The sequence below is a fragment of the Nerophis ophidion genome, linkage group LG26 (genome assembly GCF_033978795.1).
Source record: "Nerophis ophidion isolate RoL-2023_Sa linkage group LG26, RoL_Noph_v1.0, whole genome shotgun sequence".
Classification (NCBI taxonomy): domain Eukaryota; kingdom Metazoa; phylum Chordata; class Actinopteri; order Syngnathiformes; family Syngnathidae; genus Nerophis; species Nerophis ophidion.
The window spans coordinates 39,646,307-39,666,035 of record NC_084636.1 but is presented as its reverse complement, the minus strand read 5'-3'; the positions used below and the strand labels follow the sequence as shown (position 1 = coordinate 39,666,035).

Genomic DNA, 19,729 nt, shown 5'->3' with positions numbered 1-19,729 from the left:
GTTTGGCCCCAGACACATGACACTTATGTTTGGCCCCAGACACATGACACTTATGTTTGGCCCCAGACACATGACACTTATGTTTGGCCCCAGACACATGACACTTATGTTTGGCCCCAGACACATGACAGTTATGTTTGGGCCCCAGACACATGACAGTTATGTTTGGCCCCAGACACATGACAGTTATGTTTGGCCCCAGACACATGACAGTTATGTTTGGCCCCAGACACATGACAGTTATGTTTGGCCCCAGACACATGACAGTTTTGTTTGGCCCCAGACACATGACACTTATGTTTGGCCCCAGACACATGACAGTTATGTTTGGCCCCAGACACATGACGGTTATGTTTGGCCCCAGACACATGACGGTTATGTTTGGCCCCAGACACATGACGGTTATGTTTGGCCCCAGACACATGACGGTTATGTTTGGCCCCAGACACATGACGGTTATGTTTGGCCCCAGACACATGACGGTTATGTTTGGCCCCAGACACATGACTGTTATGTTTGGCCCCAGACACATGACAGTTATGTTTGGCCCCAGACACATGACACTTATGTTTGGCCCCAGACACATGACACTTATGTTTGGCCCCAGACACATGACACTTATGTTTGGCCCCAGACACATGACACTTATGTTTGGCCCCAGACACATGACACTTATGTTTGGCCCCAGACACATGACACTTATGTTTGGCCCCAGACACATGACACTTATGTTTGGCCCCAGACACATGACACTTATGTTTGGCCCCAGACACATGACACTTATGTTTGGCCCCAGACACATGACAGTTATGTTTGGCCCCAGACACATGACACTTATGTTTGGCCCCAGACACATGACACTTATGTTTGGCCCCAGACACATGACACTTACGTTTGGCCCCAGACACATGACACTTACGTTTGGCCCCAGACACATGACACTTACGTTTGGCCCCAGACACATGACAGTTACGTTTGGCCCCAGACACATGACAGTTATGTTTGGCCCCAGACACATGACAGTTATGTTTGGCCCCAGACACATGACACTTATGTTTGGCCCCAGACACATGACAGTTATGTTTGGCCCCAGACACATGACAGTTATGTTTGGCCCCAGACACATGACAGTTATGTTTGGCCCCAGACACATGACAGTTATGTTTGGCCCCAGACACATGACACTTATGTTTGGCCCCAGACACATGACACTTATGTTTGGCCCCAGACACATGACAGTTGTGTTTGGCCCCAGACACATGACAGTTGTGTTTGGCCCCAGACACATGACAGTTGTGTTTGGCCCCAGACACATGACAGTTGTGTTTGGCCCCAGACACATGACAGTTGTGTTTGGCCCCAGACACATGACAGTTGTGTTTGGCCCCAGACACATGACAGTTGTGTTTGGCCCCAGACACATGACAGTTGTGTTTGGCCCCAGACACATGACAGTTGTGTTTGGCCCCAGACACATGACAGTTGTGTTTGGCCCCAGACACATGACAGTTGTGTTTGGCCCCAGACACATGACAGTTATGTTTGGCCCCAGACACATGACACTTATGTTTGGCCCCAGACACATGACAGTTATGTTTGGCCCCAGATACATGACAGTTATGTTTGGCCCCAGACACATGACAGTTATGTTTGGCCCCAGACACATGACACTTATGTTTGGCCCCAGACACATGACACTTATGTTTGGCCCCAGACACATGACAGTTATGTTTGGCCCCAGACACATGACAGTTATGTTTGGCCCCAGACAAATGACAGTTATGTTTGGCCCCAGACACATGACAGTTATGTTTGGCCCCAGACACATGACAGTTATGTTTGGCCCCAGACACATGACACTTATGTTTGGCCCCAGACACATGACAGTTGTGTTTGGCCCCAGACACATGACAGTTGTGTTTGGCCCCAGACACATGACAGTTGTGTTTGGCCCCAGACACATGACAGTTGTGTTTGGCCCCAGACACATGACAGTTGTGTTTGGCCCCAGACACATGACAGTTGTGTTTGGCCCCAGACACATGACAGTTGTGTTTGGCCCCAGACATATGACAGTTATGTTTGGCCCCAGACACATGACAGTTGTGTTTGGCCCCAGACACATGACAGTTATGTTTGGCCCCAGACACATGACAGTTGTGTTTGGCCCCAGACACATGACAGTTGTGTTTGGCCCCAGACACATGACAGTTGTGTTTGGCCCCAGACACATGACAGTTATGTTTGGCCCCAGACACATGACAGTTGTGTTTGGCCCCAGACACATGACAGTTATGTTTGGCCCCAGACACATGACAGTTGTGTTTGGCCCCAGACACATGACACTTATGTTTGGCCCCAGACACATGACACTTATGTTTGGGTCCTGAGGGCCGCTTTTAACAGTGAATACTTTTATCACACCATTTTTTAATGCATTCTGTTACTTTTTTTTTTTTTTTTTAACTTAAACGTAAAAAAAACCTGGTAAGTTGCAATAACTTCACCTCAAAATGTAATGTATATTACTTTAAATGATAAAACAGTACTGCTGTTTTTATGTTAAAAAAAAAAAGAAAAGTCTGCTCAGTTGCCAGAATTTTACTGTAAAATTTACATTTGTTTTTTTTTAAATGTAAATTTAAAAACCTGCCAATTTACAGTAAAATGTTGGCACACGTGTAGATGTTTGGGTGTATTATTACAGTAAATGGCAAAACAGCACCAGTAAAAAAAGTTTTAAAAAAATTTCATTTAGAGAAAAGTGCTGTAAAAAACAGTAAATTTCACAATTTGACCATGAAATCTATTGCTACTTTTACATTACACAATTATTAGTAGTATTTTTTTCCATTTAAAAAATGGTTTGAATGTTGATCATATATTTTTGCAAAATTGGTAATATTTAAATTAACATAATTTGTGATTACATGGAGTACTTTATTTTTTCCTCCCAAAGTAGAAAGAAAGAATACATTTAGTAATACAAGTTACAATACTTTACTGATACATATTATTTACACACTTTCTTGGGCCGCCTCTAACAGTGAATACTATTATTACACCATTTTTTATGCATTTTATGACATTTTTTTAAAAGTAAAATGTAAAAAAAGACCCTGGTTAGTTGCAATAACTTCACCTCAAAATGTAGTGTATATTACTGTAAATGGAAAAACAGTACTGCTTTTTTATGGTAAAAAAAATAAGTCTGCTCAAATGCCAGAATTTAATGTAAAATTTACATAGTTTTTTTACTGTAAAAAAAAACTACCAATTTACAGTAAAATTTTGGCACACATGTAGATTTTTGGGTGTATTACTGTAAATGCCAAAACAGCACCAGTAAAAAAAGTAAAAACCTTTTTTTATTTAGAGAAAAATGCTGTAAAAACCAGTGTAAATTTCACAATTTGACCATTAAATCTATTGCTACTTTTACAATGCATAATTAGTAGTAGTATTTTTTTCTATTTAAAAAATTGTTTGAATGTTTGATGATTACTAATTTTTAAATTGTGATTACATGGAGTAGTTGTTTTTTCTCCCAAAGTAGAAAGAAAGAATACATTTAGTAATACAAGTTACAATACTTTACTGATACATATTATTTCCACACTTTCTTGGGCCGCTTCTAACAGTGAATACTATTATTAGTGGTTTTTTTTTTTTTTTTTTGCATTTTATTACATTTTTTTTTTAAATAAAATGTAATAAAATACGCTGGGAAGTTGCAATAACTTCACCTCAAAATGTAATGTATATTACTTTAAATGATAAAACAGTACTGCTGTTTTTATGGTAAAAAAAAAAAAAAGAAAAGTCTGCTCAGTTGCCAGAATTTTACTGTAAAATTTACATTTGTTTTTTTTTAATGTAAATTTAAAAACCTGCCAATTTACAGTAAAATTTTGGCACACGTGTAGATGTTTGGGTGTATTATTACAGTAAATGGCAAAACAGCACCAGTAAAAAAAGTTTAAAAAGAATTTCATTTAGAGAAAAATGCTGTAAAAAACAGAGTAAATTTCACAATTTGACCATGAAATCTATTGCTACTTTTACATTGCACAATTAGTAGTATTTTTTTCCATTTAAAAAATGGTTTGAATGTTGATCATATATTTTTGCAAAATTAGTAATATTTAAATTAACATAATTTGTGATTACATGGAGTACTTTTTTTTTCTCCCAAAATAGAAAGAAAGAATACATTTAGTAAGACAAGTAACAATACTTTACTGATACATATTATTTACACACTTTCTTGGGCCGCTTCTAACAGTGAATACTATTATTACACCATTTTTTATGCATTTTATTACATTTTTTTAAAAGTAAAATGTAAAAAAAGACCCTGGTTAGTTGCAATAACTTTACCTCAAAATGTAGTGTATATTACTGTAAATGGAAAAACAGTACTGCTTTTTTATGGTAAAAAAAAAAAAAGTCTGCTCAAATGCCAGAATTTAATGTAAAATTTACATATTTTTTTTACTGTAAAAAAACCTACCAATTTACAGTAAAATTTTGGCACACGTGTAAATTTTGGGGTGTATTACTGTAAATGCCAAAACAGCACCACAGTTTATTACAGTAAAAAAGGTACATTTTTTTTCATTTAGAAAAAAATGCTGTAAAAAGCAGTACATTTCACAATTTGACCATGAAATCTATTGCTACTTTTACATTGCACAATTATTAGTAGTAGTATTTTTTTCTATTTAAAAAATGGTTTGAATGTTGATCATCAATTAGTAATATTTAAGTTAACATAATTTGTGATTGCATGGAATAATATATTTTTTTCTCCCAAAGTAGAAAGAAAGAATACATTTAGTAAGACAAGTAACAATACTTTACTGATACATATTATTTACACACTTTAACAGTGAATACTATTATTACACCATTTTTTCATGCATGAAATTAGATTTTTTTTTTAAACTAAAATGTAAAAAAAAACATAAGTTGCAATAACTTCTGTAACTTCAGGAGGGAGAGGAAGAAATAGTTTTTTTTTAATATACTAAATACTGGTATCATATGTGTAAATACAGTATCTTCTGTCAGAGTTGTAAAATAAATGGTCGATACAGATCTACATACCGTGTTTTTCGGACTATAAGTCGCAATTTTTTTCATAGTTTGGCCGGGGGTGCAACATATACTCCGGAGCGACTTATGTGTGAAATTATTAACACATTACCGTAAAATATCAAATAATATTATTTATCTCATTCGCGGAAGAGACGAAGAAAATGTCAGTAATCGTCACAAAAACGTCAACCAATAAGGAATTGGGGGGAGGGTCATGCCAGAAGTGCATTGTGGGTCATGGAATGCTAACTGCTCTATGCTACTGCCGTAGCTATTAAAATAGATCCTTTCATCGTTGGCGGTAACTTATAAAAACTGAGAAGGGCTGAACAAAAATGGCACCGTGAAGGAAATCATGTACTGCAGATTACAAGCTGGACGTAGTGAAATAGAGGAAGTGGCGCATACCTCTGAAGTTGGCAGAGTTGTTTAGTAGCGACATCGAGGAAGAATATTTCATGGGATTTATGGATTAGGAGTGACAGATAGTTTGGTAAAGGTATAGCATGTTCTATATGTTATAGTTATTTGAATGACTCTTACCATAATATGTTAGGTTAACATAGCAGTTGGTTATTTATGCCTCATATAACCTACACTTATTCAGCCTGTTGTTCACTATTCTTTATTTATTTTAAATTGCCTTTCAAATGTCTATTCTTGGTGTTGGATTTTATCAAATAAATTTCCCCCCAAAATGCGACTTATACTCCAGTGCGACTTATATATGTTTTTTTTTCCCCTTCTTTATTATGCGTTTTCGGCAGGTGCGACTTATACTCCGAAATATACGCTGCATAAACATGCTAAATATCGGCGCCGATAATTGTCAATCACGGTTTTTCCCTGCATTGCTTGTGCTTTGAGGATTTGTTTGTTTTGTGCCAGGTTGTGTGTTAGGCCACAGGTGTCAAAGTCAAGGCCCGGGGGCCAGAGGTGGCCCACCCCATCATTTCATCTGGCCCACAAATACCAGGAAATGTTATTTGTCAATAAAGTACTTCATATTTTCTCACTAAATGTCATTATTTGTTTTCATTTTGACAGAAAAAATTAATTTACTACTTGAAATAGCATACCTTTCAAACTTGAATAGTGTCCAATATTGCAACAAATATTACAGTATATTATCATACTTTCCAAACATATTTTTGTCTCAACAAAAATACTTAACTTTACAGCAAACTATCCATCAAATGAACAAAAACGACAATACATTTTACTGTGTTCTTTACAGCATATTACTGTAAATTGAAAAAAAAAAAATGTTGCTGTAAAATTCTGTTGACTGAGCTGCCATATCTTTACTGTAAAATCTTGTTTTTAACGGGTTATTACTGTAAATGGAAAGACGCTACATTTGTTTTTACGGTAGTAAAACTGGCAGGTAAGTTGCCAGAATAAAAAAAGAACTTGTACTGTTTTTCCATGAACAAAATATCATGTTGTAAAAACCAATCTCAATTCAACACAAACAAATTCTGGCGACTAAGCTGACAGCTTTTTCTGTAAACCCCGTCCCAAAAAAACAGTGGTACTGTTTTCTCATTTACCATAAAATAAAAATAAAAAACACTATATTTTACAGTAAAAAATTGGTAAATGTAAAAATGTTACTGTAAAATGGACAGTCTACTTTAAACGTCCATCCATTCTCTATCTCTTATTCCCTTTGTGGTCGCTGGTGCCTATCTCAGCTACAATTGGGCGGAAGGCGAGGTACACCCTGGACAAGTCGCCACCTCATCGCAGGGCCAACACAGATAGACAGACAACATTCACACACACTAGGGACCATTTAGTGTTGCCAATCAACCTATCCCCAGGTCAGGGTTTCCCACACATTTATTTCCCGCTACAAAAGAATTACGGCCGCCACAAATAAAAATATATATATATATTTTTTTTTTCGGCTTTTGACTCGCTCAACCGCTCATAAAAGCAATGGGACTCTGTCTGTGAATGGATCTGGTAGTTACATATTATATAAATATGTAAATATTATATAAATATGTATATAATCATGTACATAAAGTGTTGTAATTATATTCTAATTCCGCGTTCTTCTTGGTAATCGCCGCCGCCCCACCACACAACCACAAATATATACCTGACCTGTGGGAAACACTGCAGGTGCATGTCTTTGGAAGTGGGAGCAAGCCGGAGTACCCGGAGGGAACCCACGCAGTCACGGGGAGAACATGCAAACTCCACACAGAAACATCCCGAGCCCGGGATTGAACCCAGGACCTTCGTATTGGGAGGCAGACGTACTAACCCCTCTCTCACCATGCTGCCCCGACTTTAAACAATTAATATAATTATTAATGAAATCCATCCATTATTCACTGTTACAAGCGGCCCTCAGATGGCAGTTATAACTGTGATGTGGCCCTCCATGAAAACCACTTTGACATCCCTAACTTAGAGCTCCTTTTGTACTTGAAACGCTTACCTGGAGTCAGGTTGAGGGTTTCCACACTGACCATGTGTGACGGCTGACAGTCCACCAGCTCAAACATAGGCAAGCCACCACGGTTGCACGACAGCTACAACAAACAAACACACACACACACACACACACACACAGTGTTACACTGGGACACAGGCAGCGACACAGCGGTGCAGTGTTGACATACCCTCCTGATGCGCATGCACCAGTCGTCAAAGTCGTCCTCCGTCCTGCAAAAGAAACCCTGCGGGAAGGCGAGAACTCTTGTTACAGCACTCCGGCGTACGACGTGGCAGGAGCGCCCCCTCCTGGGAGGCCTGTAAAGTTTCCAAAGTGGCGGTCTCACCGCGGCGATGGACGGGTCCAGTTCACAGATGTGCATGCGGCAGGGCGGGTGCTGGCAGTGGTACGTGTCGTCGGGCACCTGGCCGTCGTCGCAGGGCTCCACCGACGGCTGCGTGGTGTGCGGGTCCAGATAGATGAGTTCCTCCCCTGGAGGGAAAAAGCGTTGAGGACGACGGCGGAATGGACGGGAAACGGGCGGGGGAGGGGGGGCCACGTACCCACGTAGCCGATGAAGAAGTGAGCGCTGTTTGGTTTGCCACCGATGACGCCCAGCGACTGAGGCAGCATGAAGCATTGCTGGGAGAGAAGAGCACTTTATTTTTAGCTTTCGGACGTGGCAAATGTTATCAAGTAAAGACAAAAAGTACTTGGACACCCTTAATTAATCAGGAATTAAAGAAGACAACCGAATTATCATTCTCAATCTTTCTCTGTCATGTAGGACAGTATTTTTCAAGCACTGTGCTCGGCACACTAGTGTGCTGTGAGATTATGTAATTTCACCTACTGGGGGTAAAAATATTTTTTGCAAACAAGTAATTATAATCTACAAATAATCAGAGGTGGGTAGAGTAGCCAGAAATTGTACTCAAGTAAGAGTACTGTTACTTTAGAGATGTATCACTCAGGTAAAAGTAAGGAGTAGTCACCCAAATATTTACTTGAGTTAGGGCTGGGCGATATATAGAAATAAACCATATATCGCAGGTTTGTCTCTGTGCAATATAGAAAATGACTATATTGTAATATTCAATTATATGTTCTCACACAGTTGCTTTTTAGCTGCGGGCATTACACCACAGGCGTTTCTAACTCCTTCTCGTCTCTCCTCACAGAGACGTAAAACAAGCCCGCCTTCTTACATACGTCACATACTTTCGCGCGTCGTACGCTCTCGCCGAGCAGAGAGGTAGCAGCATGGCTAACGTTAGCTGAGGCAGGTCAAGCAGAGCGGAGCTTGTGACATTACAAGAGAGAGAAGGTGCGAAACTGATCACAAATGGAGGAAGAACAATAAATGCCCAAAATAAAGAGCAGAGGATCCATCATCTGGTGGGGGTTTGGCTTCAAGTGGGAACATATTCAGCAGCAATATGCAAAGTATGCAGCAGAAGTGTTACTACAAAAAGGTAGCAACACTATTAATTTGTTCTTTCATTTAAAAAGTCCCCCGTGAGAGAATGAAGAGTATTTAATAAATACACTTTTGGTCAATTGACTTAGTTGTGATTTCCCTCTCTGCATGAAAGTTTACAAGTAGCATATATTAATGCAATATGAAGAAGAATGTTTTAATGTAGACACATAGAATCATCATACTGCTGTGATTATATGCATCAGCTGTTCATTCAAGGCTAGGGCAAAAATATCGTAATATACTGTATATCGTATATCGCAATATGGCATAAAAATATTGCGATATTAATAAAAGCCAACATCGCCCAGCCCTAACTTGAGTAAAAGTAAAAAGTATGTTGTGAAAAAACTACTCAAGTACTGAGTAACTGATGAGTAACCTGTTGGTTTAATGATGACAACAACAAGTAATGCCCAACCTCATAAGAATAGCAATGAACAATTTCAGAGCTAGGAATATCTCTTAAGCAACTAAAACAATAATATACCGTACATTAAATAATCTATTTTTGGATCGGTGCGGCGTCTTCAGTAATGCGGACGTTGTACCGATCCGTTGTGGTGAAGAAGGAGCTGAGCCGGAAGGCAAAGCTCTCAATTTACCGGTCGATCTACGTTCCCATCCTCACCTATGGTCATGAGCTTTGGGTCATGACCGAAAGGATAAGATCACGGGTACAAGCGGCCCAAATGAGTTTCCAGGTCTCTCCCTTAGAGATAGGGTGAGAAGCTCTGCCATCCGGGAGGAACTCAAAGTAAAGCCGCTGCTCCTTCACATCGAGAGGAGCCAGATGAGGTGGTTCGGGCATCCCTAGGGAGGTGTTTAGGGCACGTCCAACCGGTAGGAGGCCACGGGGAAGACCCAGGACACGTTGGGAAGACTATGTCTCCCGGCTGGCCTGGGAACGCCTCGGGATCCCCCGGGAAGAGCTAGACGAAGTGGCTGGGGAGAGGGAAGTCTGGGCTTCCCTGCTTAGGCTGCTGCCCCCGCGACCCGACCTCGGATAAGCGGAAGAAGATGGATGGATGGTTTTATACTATATTGAAATAAAATTTGAAAATGAATTTTACCTTTGCAACCTCATTAGATAGATTAGATTAGATAGATTAGATAGTACTTTATTTATTCCGTCAGGAGAGTTCCTTCAGGAAAATTATTATACTATTGGCTAAGTTTTATCTTCATAAATGTAAGTTTCTCAATACCCGACCTGTTTTTTGTGCCTTTAAAAAAGATTTAGAACTCTACATTAAAACACTCTAACAACCAAAAAGCTGTGAAAACGATGATGCTGTGTTCCAAATTTAAGTTATTTACTGAGATTGAGTGAGCCTATGGCTTTGCACTTTGTTTATTTTATATATATATATATATATGTATTTTTTTTGCATTCTATTTTGGTTACTTTGAAATTACAACCCCCTGGCGCTTTTTTGTACAGTTTTTATACTGTTTTTGTACTTTGATTATTATTTTCAACTGTTTGTGAATACAGATCGATAAAAATCAGTAGCGAGTAGCGAGCTGAATGTAGATAAATGGAGCGGAGTAAAAGTAGCGTTTCTTCTCCATAAATATACTCAAATAAAAGTAAAAGTATGTTGCATTAAAACTACTCTTTGCAGTACAATCTATCCCAAAAGTTACTCAAGTAGATGTAACGGAGTAAATGTAGCACGTTACTACCCACCTCAGCAAATAATGTGCCGTTGTGGAGTGTCTGTGCTGTCTAGAGCTTGGCAGCGTGACAATGTTATACTCTTCCATATCAGCAGGTAGCTAACTGCTTTGTAGATGTCGGAACATGGTTTGTCGTGATCACAATATGAAGATGACAGCGGGAGGCAGCGTGCAGGTTAAAAGGTATCTAATGTTAAAACCAAAAAATAAACAAAAGGTAAGTGCTCCTAAGAAAAGGCATTGAAGCTTGGGGAACGAAACTAAAACTGAACCTGCTACAAAGTAAACAAAAACAGAATGCTGGACGACAGCAAAGACTTACTGTGGAGCAAAGACGGCGTCCACAATGTACATCCGAACTGACATGACAACAATGTCCCCCACAAAGGATAAAAACAACTGAAATATTCTTGATTGCTAAAACAAAGTAGACGCGGGAAATATCGCTCAAAGGAAGAGATGAAACTGCTACAGGAAAATACCAACAAAACTGGAGAAGTCAACAAAATTGGAGCACAATACAAGAAGTAAAACATTGCCAAGTCTCAAGCAAGCAATGGTTCCTTCACCCCTTCGATGAGACGGCGACTTGTCCAGGGTGTACGCCGCCTTCCGGCCGAATGCAGCTCAGATGGGTTACGGCGCCCCCCGAGGTACCGAAGGGGACAAGCGGTAGAGAATGGATGGATGGAGGGTTCTTCCAGCCAGTGCCATTGTTTTTGTTCATGCCCTTATTTAGATAATTAAAGATGGCAGTCACGCTTCCATCAGTCTCCCCCAGGGCAGCTGTAGCTATGAAAGTAGCTTACCACCACCAGGTGTGAATGAATGATGGATTCTCACTTTTCTGTGAAGCACTTTGAGTGTCTAAAAAAGTGCTATATAAATCTAATCCATTAGATCAGCAGCCTTACCACGTTATACTCCTCCATATCAGTAGGTGGCAGCCGGTAGCTAATTGCTTTGTAGATGTGGGAAACAGCGGGACGCAGTGTGCAGGTAAAAAGGTGTCTAATGCTTAAACCAAAAATAAACAAAAGCTGAGTGCCCCTAAGAAAAGGCATTGAAGCTTAAGGAAGGCTGTGCAGAACAAAACTAAAACTGAACTGGCTTACAGAGTAAACAAAAACATAAAACTGCTACAGGAAAACACCCCAAAAAGTGAAAAATCCACCAAAATAGAGAAAAATGTAAAACTCTGTGTCCGGCTGATTCTTTCCTCTTGTCTTGTGCAATAGATAGTTTGGTGTTTGAACCTGACAATAAAACCTTCCCCAGGACTACTCATATTCATCCATATTTTCTCCACTTCCTGTGCGTGTCATCACCTTGAGTGTTTCGATGTAGGCCTCGTTGATGTCGCTTAGTCCCAGCCTGAGCGGGATGAGCAGGACGAGCGGCCTCCAAAGCGCCGTCTCCTCCTCCACTAGAGCGCAGGCGCCCTCCATGCAGCCGTTGAGCCCGCCGGTGGCCCCCGAGTCGCCACATGCTCCCACGGCGTCCAGCCAGGGCATGCACAGGCGCTCTGTCGCGGGCAACAAAACCGTGGTCACTTTCTGCATCTTGGCGCTCTTTGCGAAGTGACTCACTGATCTCCTCGATGACCACCGTGTTGTCCATGGCCACGTGCACCACCAGTCTGCTCCAGGTATCGAACACGGCCAGCTTCCTGGAAGTAAAAGGGCTTTTAACGCCGGCTCGGGCATGAATATTGCAGCAGGATATCCATTTCTATTTCTTCTTCTCGACTGCCTTGTTTGTAAAACACCATTTAGACGCATCAAGTTGTGTTAAGACGAAGAATAAGGTAACGGGCTCACATTTAAAAGAGTTAAAACTCCAGCATCCCCATGAGCTAACCTAACTTGTAGGCAAAGTTAAACATTTTACACTTTTATTAACAGGGCTTCACTTCTTTTTACACTTAAAGCCATGTTAAAATATGACCTACAACTACTCTCAAAATGTACATGATTTTCAATTAACGCCTTTTAATGACGATCCCCTCTGACTAAAGTGAAGTGAATTATATTTATATAGCGCTTTTCTCTAGGGACACAAAGCGCTTTTACATAGTGAAACCCAATATCGAAGTAACGTTTAAATCCCTGTGGGTGGCACTGGGAGCGGGTGGGTAAAGTGTCTTGCCTAAGGACACAACGGCAGTGACTAGGACGCCGGAAGCGGGGATCGAACCTGGAACCCTCAAGTTGCTGGCACGGCCACTCTACCAACCGAGCTATACCGCCCGATATTGTATTTATTTATAGTCCCTTGGCTGACAAGAGGCTGGCAGCTAATAGTGTATTGCCATACACAGTGTGGAGCCGCTCTCCTAAGTTAATAATAAGAATCACCTGTGTGACCAGCAGCTAATAGTGGATCGCCATTCCAGTGTGAACCAGCTGTCTTAAGGTCATAATAATAATCACCTGTGTGACAGCAAAAAAACTGCATTTCGTAGTATCTTAAGTATCATTACTATGTAGCCTTATCACTGGAGGAAGCTGCTAAGCATGAGCAATCCAGGAGCAGAACTAATAGCTAAGATAAATGCTAAATTAGCTTTCATTAACATCATCATTAATTAATTAACATTTTGAATTTTCCTGAGGGAACTCTCCTGAAGTAATCAATAAAGCCCTATCTATCCAGCCATCCATCTATCTATCAGTGCATAAGTGCTTAGTAAACTTTAAGAATAAAGTAAGTATAGTAAATGGCAGGAAGTAGATTAATAAGAGTCATAGAGAGGATAACATGACAACTGTTGGTGTGTCAGTATTGTCAAAATCAGGGAGAATGGGTCATCCATATTTTGGTGGTGTCGATACCAAGGCTAGCATCCGTATATGATCGATACTAGAGTGATATATATATATATATTTTTTTTTTTTTTAGGTTTTTTTTGTTATTGTTTTTTGGACAAACTCAGGGAATAATTCCCTGGACACAGGAGGACTTTAAGTGCAAACATCAAATGATTTGATGGATGGATGGATAGATAGTTAATACTTTATTGATTCATTTAGGAGAAGTTCCCTCAGTAAAATTAAAATTCCAGCAGCAGTGTACAGAATTGAGATGGAATTTAAAAAGAAAAAAGTAAATAATGGGGGTATAATGGGAAACAAAATAGCAAAATATTTCAATAAGAATACAAATAAAAAGCAACAATGGGAATAAAAATATAACTGTAAATAAGACTATAACAAGAGAAACTAGGCAATAGTGAACATGTTATAAAAAAAGTATTGCACTGTTATTGTTTTGTATCCCCTGTCATCCTAGTACCCCCCCCCCCCCCCCCCCCCCCCAGAGAGGAGTTGTACAGTCTAATGGCGTGTTTGTACTTTTATTTTGATGGATTGTACATACCCCATTTCCAAATGAGTTGGGAAATTGTGTTGGATGTAAATATAAACAGAATACAATAATTTGTAAATCCTTTTCAAGCCATATTCAGTTGAATATGCTACAAAGACAACATATTTGATGTTCAAACTGATTAACTTTTTTTTTTTGCAAATAATAATCAACTTTAGTATTTGATGCCAACAATACGTGACAAAGAAGTTGGGAAAGGTGGCAATAAATACTGATAAAGTTGAGGAATGCTCATCAAACACTTATTTGGAACATCCCACATGTGTGCAGGCTAATTGGGAACAGGTGGGTGCCATGATTGGCTATAAAAACAGCTTCCCAAAAAATGCTCAGTCTTTCACAAGATAGGATGGGGCGAGGTACACCCCTTTGTCCACAACTGCGTGAGCAAATAGTCAAACAGTTTACGAACAATGTTTCTCAAAGTGCAATTGCAAGAAATTTAGGGATTTCAACATCTACGCTCCATAATATCATCAAAAGGTTCAGAGAATCTGGAGAAATCACTCCACGTAAGCGGCATGGCCGGAAACAAACACTGAATGACCATGACCTTCGATCCCTCAGACGGCACTGTGTCAAAAACCGACATTAATCTCTAAAGGATATCACCACATGGGCTCAAGAACACTTCAGAAAACCACTGTCACTCAATACAGTTTGTCGCTACATCCGTAAGTGCAAGTTAAAGCTTTACTATGCAAAGCGAAAGCCACTTATCAACAACATCCAGAAACGGCGCCGGCTTCTCTGGGCCTGAGATCATCTAAGATGGACTGATGCAAAGTGGAAAAGTGTTCTGTGGTCTGACAAGTCCACATTTCAAATTGTTTTTGGAAATATTCGACATTGTGTCATCCGGACCAAAGGGGAAGCGAACCATCCAGACTGTTATCGACGCAAAGTTCAAAAGCCAGCATGTGTGATGGTATGGGGGTGTATTAGTGCCCAGGGCACGGGTAACTTACACATCTGTGAAGGCACCATTAATGCTGAAAGGTACATACAGGTTTTGGAACAACATCTGCTGCCATCTAAGCGCCGTCTTTTTCATGGACGCCCCTGCTTATTTCAGCAAGACAATGCCAAGCCACATTCAGCACGTGTTACAACAGCGTTTTTTTAAAAGAAGAGTGCGGTTATTTTTCTGGCCCGCCTGCAGTCCAGACCTGTCTCCCATGGAAAATGTGTGGCGCATTATGAAGCGTAAAATACAACAGCGGAGACCCCGGACTGTTGAACGACTGAAGCTCTACATAAAAAAAGAATGGGAAATAATTACACTTTCAAAGCTTCAACAATTAGTTTCCTCAGTTCCCAAACGATTATTGAGTGTTGTTAAAAGAAAATGTGATGTAACACAGTGGTGAACATGCCCTTTCCCAACTACTTTGGCATGTGTTGTAGCCATGAAATTCTAAGTTAAATAAAGTTTATGAGTTTGAACATCAAATATCTTGTCTTTGTCATGCATTCAATTGAATATGGGTTGTCAAGGATTTGCAAATCGTTGTATTCCGTTTTTATTTACATCTAACACAATTTCCCAACTCATATGGAAACGGGGGTTGTAGTTTTTACATTTCTTTAGTTAGATAGTACTTTATTGATTCCTTCAAGAAAATTTAAAAAAAATGTTTTTCCTGAAGTTGTTGACTTTTATAACTATTGACTTTGTTTCTCTCAAAAAATAATATATCTTAAAAGAGAATTGGGAACTATATTCAATATTGTGTATATATTGGTACGCTGTCAATAGCACTCAGTAACAATAAAAGTTACAGTATATACATGTGATCGGTATTGGTATCACCCATCTCCCTCATGGAAGGTCAGTATTAACCGTACACATAAAAGGGGAACTGCACTTTTTGGGGAAATTGAACTTAACATTCACAACCTTTGAGTGAGACAAGATATGTTTTTATTTTTTAATGTATTCTAACTCATAAATAATCGCATGCAAAAGTCAACTCGCAATAGGATTTTGATCTATTCTGCCTATAAAGCGCTCTAAAAAAACATTCAGAGATACTGCAAATATATATCTACAGAAACATTCATTAAAACCTTTTTTCAACCACTGTGTATGTATGTACTAGTGTATGTAATTTCATCTATTTGGGTTAAAAGTATTTTTTGCAAACCAGTAATAATCTGCAAATGTGTGCAAAGGTGTCGGTGCTGTCTAGAGCGCGGCAGAGTAACCATGTTGTACTCTTCCATATCAGTAGGTGGCAGCAAGTAGCTAATTGCTTTGTCGATGTCGGGAATATGGTTTGTCGTGATTACAATATGTGGGGGGCAATGTGCAGGTAAAAAGGTATCTAATGCTTAAATCAAAAAATAGATAAAAGGCAAGTGCCGCTAAGAAAAGGCATTGAAACAGGGAAAGCAAAGCAAAACAAAACTAAACTGGTTGCAAAGTAAACAAAAACAGAATGCTGGACGACAGCAAAGACTTACAGCGTGTGGAGCAGACGGCGTCCACAAAGTACATCCGAACATGACATGACAATCAACAATGTCTCCGCAAAGAAGGATAGCGACAACTTAAATAGCCTTAATTGCTGAAACAAAGTAGGTGCGGGGAATAGCGCTCAAGGAAGGCATGAAACTTTGACAGGAAATTACCAACAAAACAGGAAAAGCTAGCAAAATAGGAGCGCAAGACAAGAGGTAAAACACTACACACAGGAAGACACTAATAAAGTCCAAATAAAACAGGATGTGGTGTGACAGTACTTTGAGACAAGAGCTATAGTCATGCATGGTTGGTTATTGTTTGAATTCAAATCCAAGAAAGAGTTTTTACTGTCAATATCGGCTGCTGAGTTTCATTTGTTTATGTTTTCTGCTGGTGGTGTGCCTCTCGATTTTTTCAATGAAAAAAAAATGGGCCTTGGCTCAGAAAAGGTTGAAAAACACCACACTACAACGTGTAATATGTACACATTTTGCTCATTTTAAGCATATGGCGTAGGACTGGGCAATATATGGAATATACTCGATACATCGCGGGTTTGTCTCTGTGCGATATAGAAAATGACTAAATGGTATAGCGCTTTTCTACCTTTAAGGTACTCAAAGTGCTTTGACACTACTTCCACATTCACCCATTCACACACACATGGAGGGAGCAGCCATGCAAGGCGCTAACCAGCGCCCATCAGGAGCAAGGGTGAAGTGTCTTGCTCAGGACACAACGGACGTGACGAGGTTGGTACTAGGTGGGGATTGAACCAGGGACCCTCGGGTTGCGCACGGCCACTCTCCCAACCGCGCCACGCCGTGGTGATATTGGAGTATACATTCTCACGCAGTTGCTTTTAGCTGTGGGCATTACACTTCAGTCTTTCTTGTTACTCCTTCTCACAGAGACATAAAACAAGCGCACCTTCTTACATACGTCACATACTGTCGCGCGTGCAACGTCATACGCCCTTGCTGAGCAGACAGGTAGCAGCGTGGTAAAGTTAGCTGTGATGCTAGCGGAGAGGTGCGAGTGGTTATACGAGAGAAAGAAGGTGCGAATCTGGTAACAAATAAAGGAATAATTATTTCCCAAGAAAAACAGCAGGGGGTACATCGTCTGGCGGTGGTTTGGCTTCAAGCGGGAAGATGTTGAACAGACAACAGTAATATGTCAAGTATGCGGCAAAAAAATAGCATTACTGCTAAATTTTAGCATCATTTGAAAAGTCACCCGCGAGAGAATAAGGAGTGCTTGAACCGCCGCATGTCAACAACTCTGACCGGTGCCACACCCACAAAATGCCAAAGCAACTATTTCCCCATCAACAGGAGATAACATCCGCAGGAACCTACCACATAGCGAAGGACGAACACTATTTGATTTCCTATTATGCAGCTCATTTTCATTTTACACTTATTGAAATATCTTGTGTGACATCATGCACAAAAGTGCACTTTATTTGTTTTAAACTATTGTAGTGGCGTTCTGGACAAAAAGTGCACTTAAATTGAGTGTTGTTTGGATATGTCATCTTAGTGACATCATGCATAAAAGTGCACTAATAGCTTGTTTTAAAATGTCTCTGACAATCTTGCACTTTCTGTTTTGGAAATGACATGAATGTTTGTGCAACTGCTTAATAACTGTTTAGTAAATACACTTTTAGTTGTGGTTTCCCTCTCTACATGAAAGTTTAAAAGTAGCATATATTAATACAGTATGAAGAAGAATGTTTTAATGTAGACACATAGAATCATCATACTGCTGTGATTATATGCATCAAGTGTTCATTCAAGGCTAAGGCAAAATATCCAGATATATATGGTGTATCCTGACATGGCCTCAAAATATCGAGATATTAATAAAAGATCATATCACCCAGCCCTAATACGGCGGCACATCCATTTCAGGGGCGCATCACAACGTTCACTATTTCCTTAAACAACAACAACACTACTAATCATGGCAGACTTCACGAGAGACAACAAAGACTACTTTGGAACAAATGATGATCCAGAACCTTATATTTTTGAGCCTGAAAATAGGGAAGCTGATCCACATGTTTTATAAGCTTTATAATAAACAGATCCAGCAAGTAGCAGTTTTGCTAAATGCTAAACAAGATACACAAACTATGAACATAATAAAACCAATCACTTACTGTACAATGTCTGCTCTCACTGGGATGCCGACTGATGGGATGTTTGCATATTTCCGTTTGGATCAGGGGTGTCACACGTACAGCCCGCGGGCCGGATCACGGTCGCGAACAGGTTTTATTCGGCCCGCGGGATGACTTTGCTAAGTATAAAAATTAGCCAACATTTTTGAATGGAAAAAAAAATGCTATTCTAAATGTGTCCACTAGATGTCCCAATAGAAATTCTTTGTAGAATATGCTACATACATGTATGTAAAAAAAATTAATTGATTGATTGAAACTTTTATTAGTAGATTGCACAGTACAGTACATATTCTGTACCATTGACCACTAAATGGTAACACCCCAATAAGTTTTTCAACTTACCACGTTAATCAATTCATGGTAAAATAACCCACATGATGTTCACGCACCAGTCGGGGAAAATGATCAAACTACATAAATAACATCCTATAATTTGATTTTTATATAATTTTTTTTATCTTGATGGATTGAAAATTATCTCCAATGAGTTGACTGATGACCATTATCACATAATGTATTCAAAAAATGTAAATAACGACAAAAAAAGATAGAATACTATTAACTGCAACATGTAAGTGTAAAAAAACCAACCAAAAAACAACATTATGATTTTTACAATTTCAGAATGTGCTTGTTCTATTTTTAAACAAAGAAAACAATCTGGAGTTGACTTTATTTTTAAGTTATCTTGCCAGTCCCACTTGGGAGTATATTTTCTCAATGTGGCCCCCGATCTAAAATGACTTTGTCACCCCTGGTTTAGATGGACAAATAATCATAATCTTCACACAGGTAAAAAAAATGTATGTAAAAGAAGCGACTTTTCCTGTCTTTCTCGCCATCTCCAGGTATAATTTGGACGTCAAAGTTGACCAACTTCTCGTTTTTTGTCCACAACTTAGTACTATCCAGGTGAGAGGCATGATTCATGATCTATAATTACATTCCACCAACTCTGAGGCGAGG

General features: G+C 39.6%; 1 protein-coding gene across 2 annotated transcripts in view; it reads right to left on the bottom strand.

Annotated features, from left to right (window-relative positions):
* LOC133543808 (cysteine protease ATG4B) overlaps positions 1 to 19,729 on the bottom strand; it is a 53,492-nt gene that overhangs the window by 1,071 nt on the left and 32,692 nt on the right. For both annotated transcript variants that reach the window (XM_061888606.1, XM_061888605.1), the window contains exons 7-12: positions 12,305 to 12,384; positions 12,044 to 12,240; positions 8,116 to 8,194; positions 7,899 to 8,044; positions 7,740 to 7,796; positions 7,556 to 7,649 (exon numbers count right to left, since the gene is read on the bottom strand). In XM_061888606.1, coding sequence (XP_061744590.1) covers positions 7,556 to 7,649; positions 7,740 to 7,796; positions 7,899 to 8,044; positions 8,116 to 8,194; positions 12,044 to 12,240; positions 12,305 to 12,384 — 653 coding nt within the window. The remainder of the gene's footprint in view (positions 1 to 7,555; positions 7,650 to 7,739; positions 7,797 to 7,898; positions 8,045 to 8,115; positions 8,195 to 12,043; positions 12,241 to 12,304; positions 12,385 to 19,729) is intronic.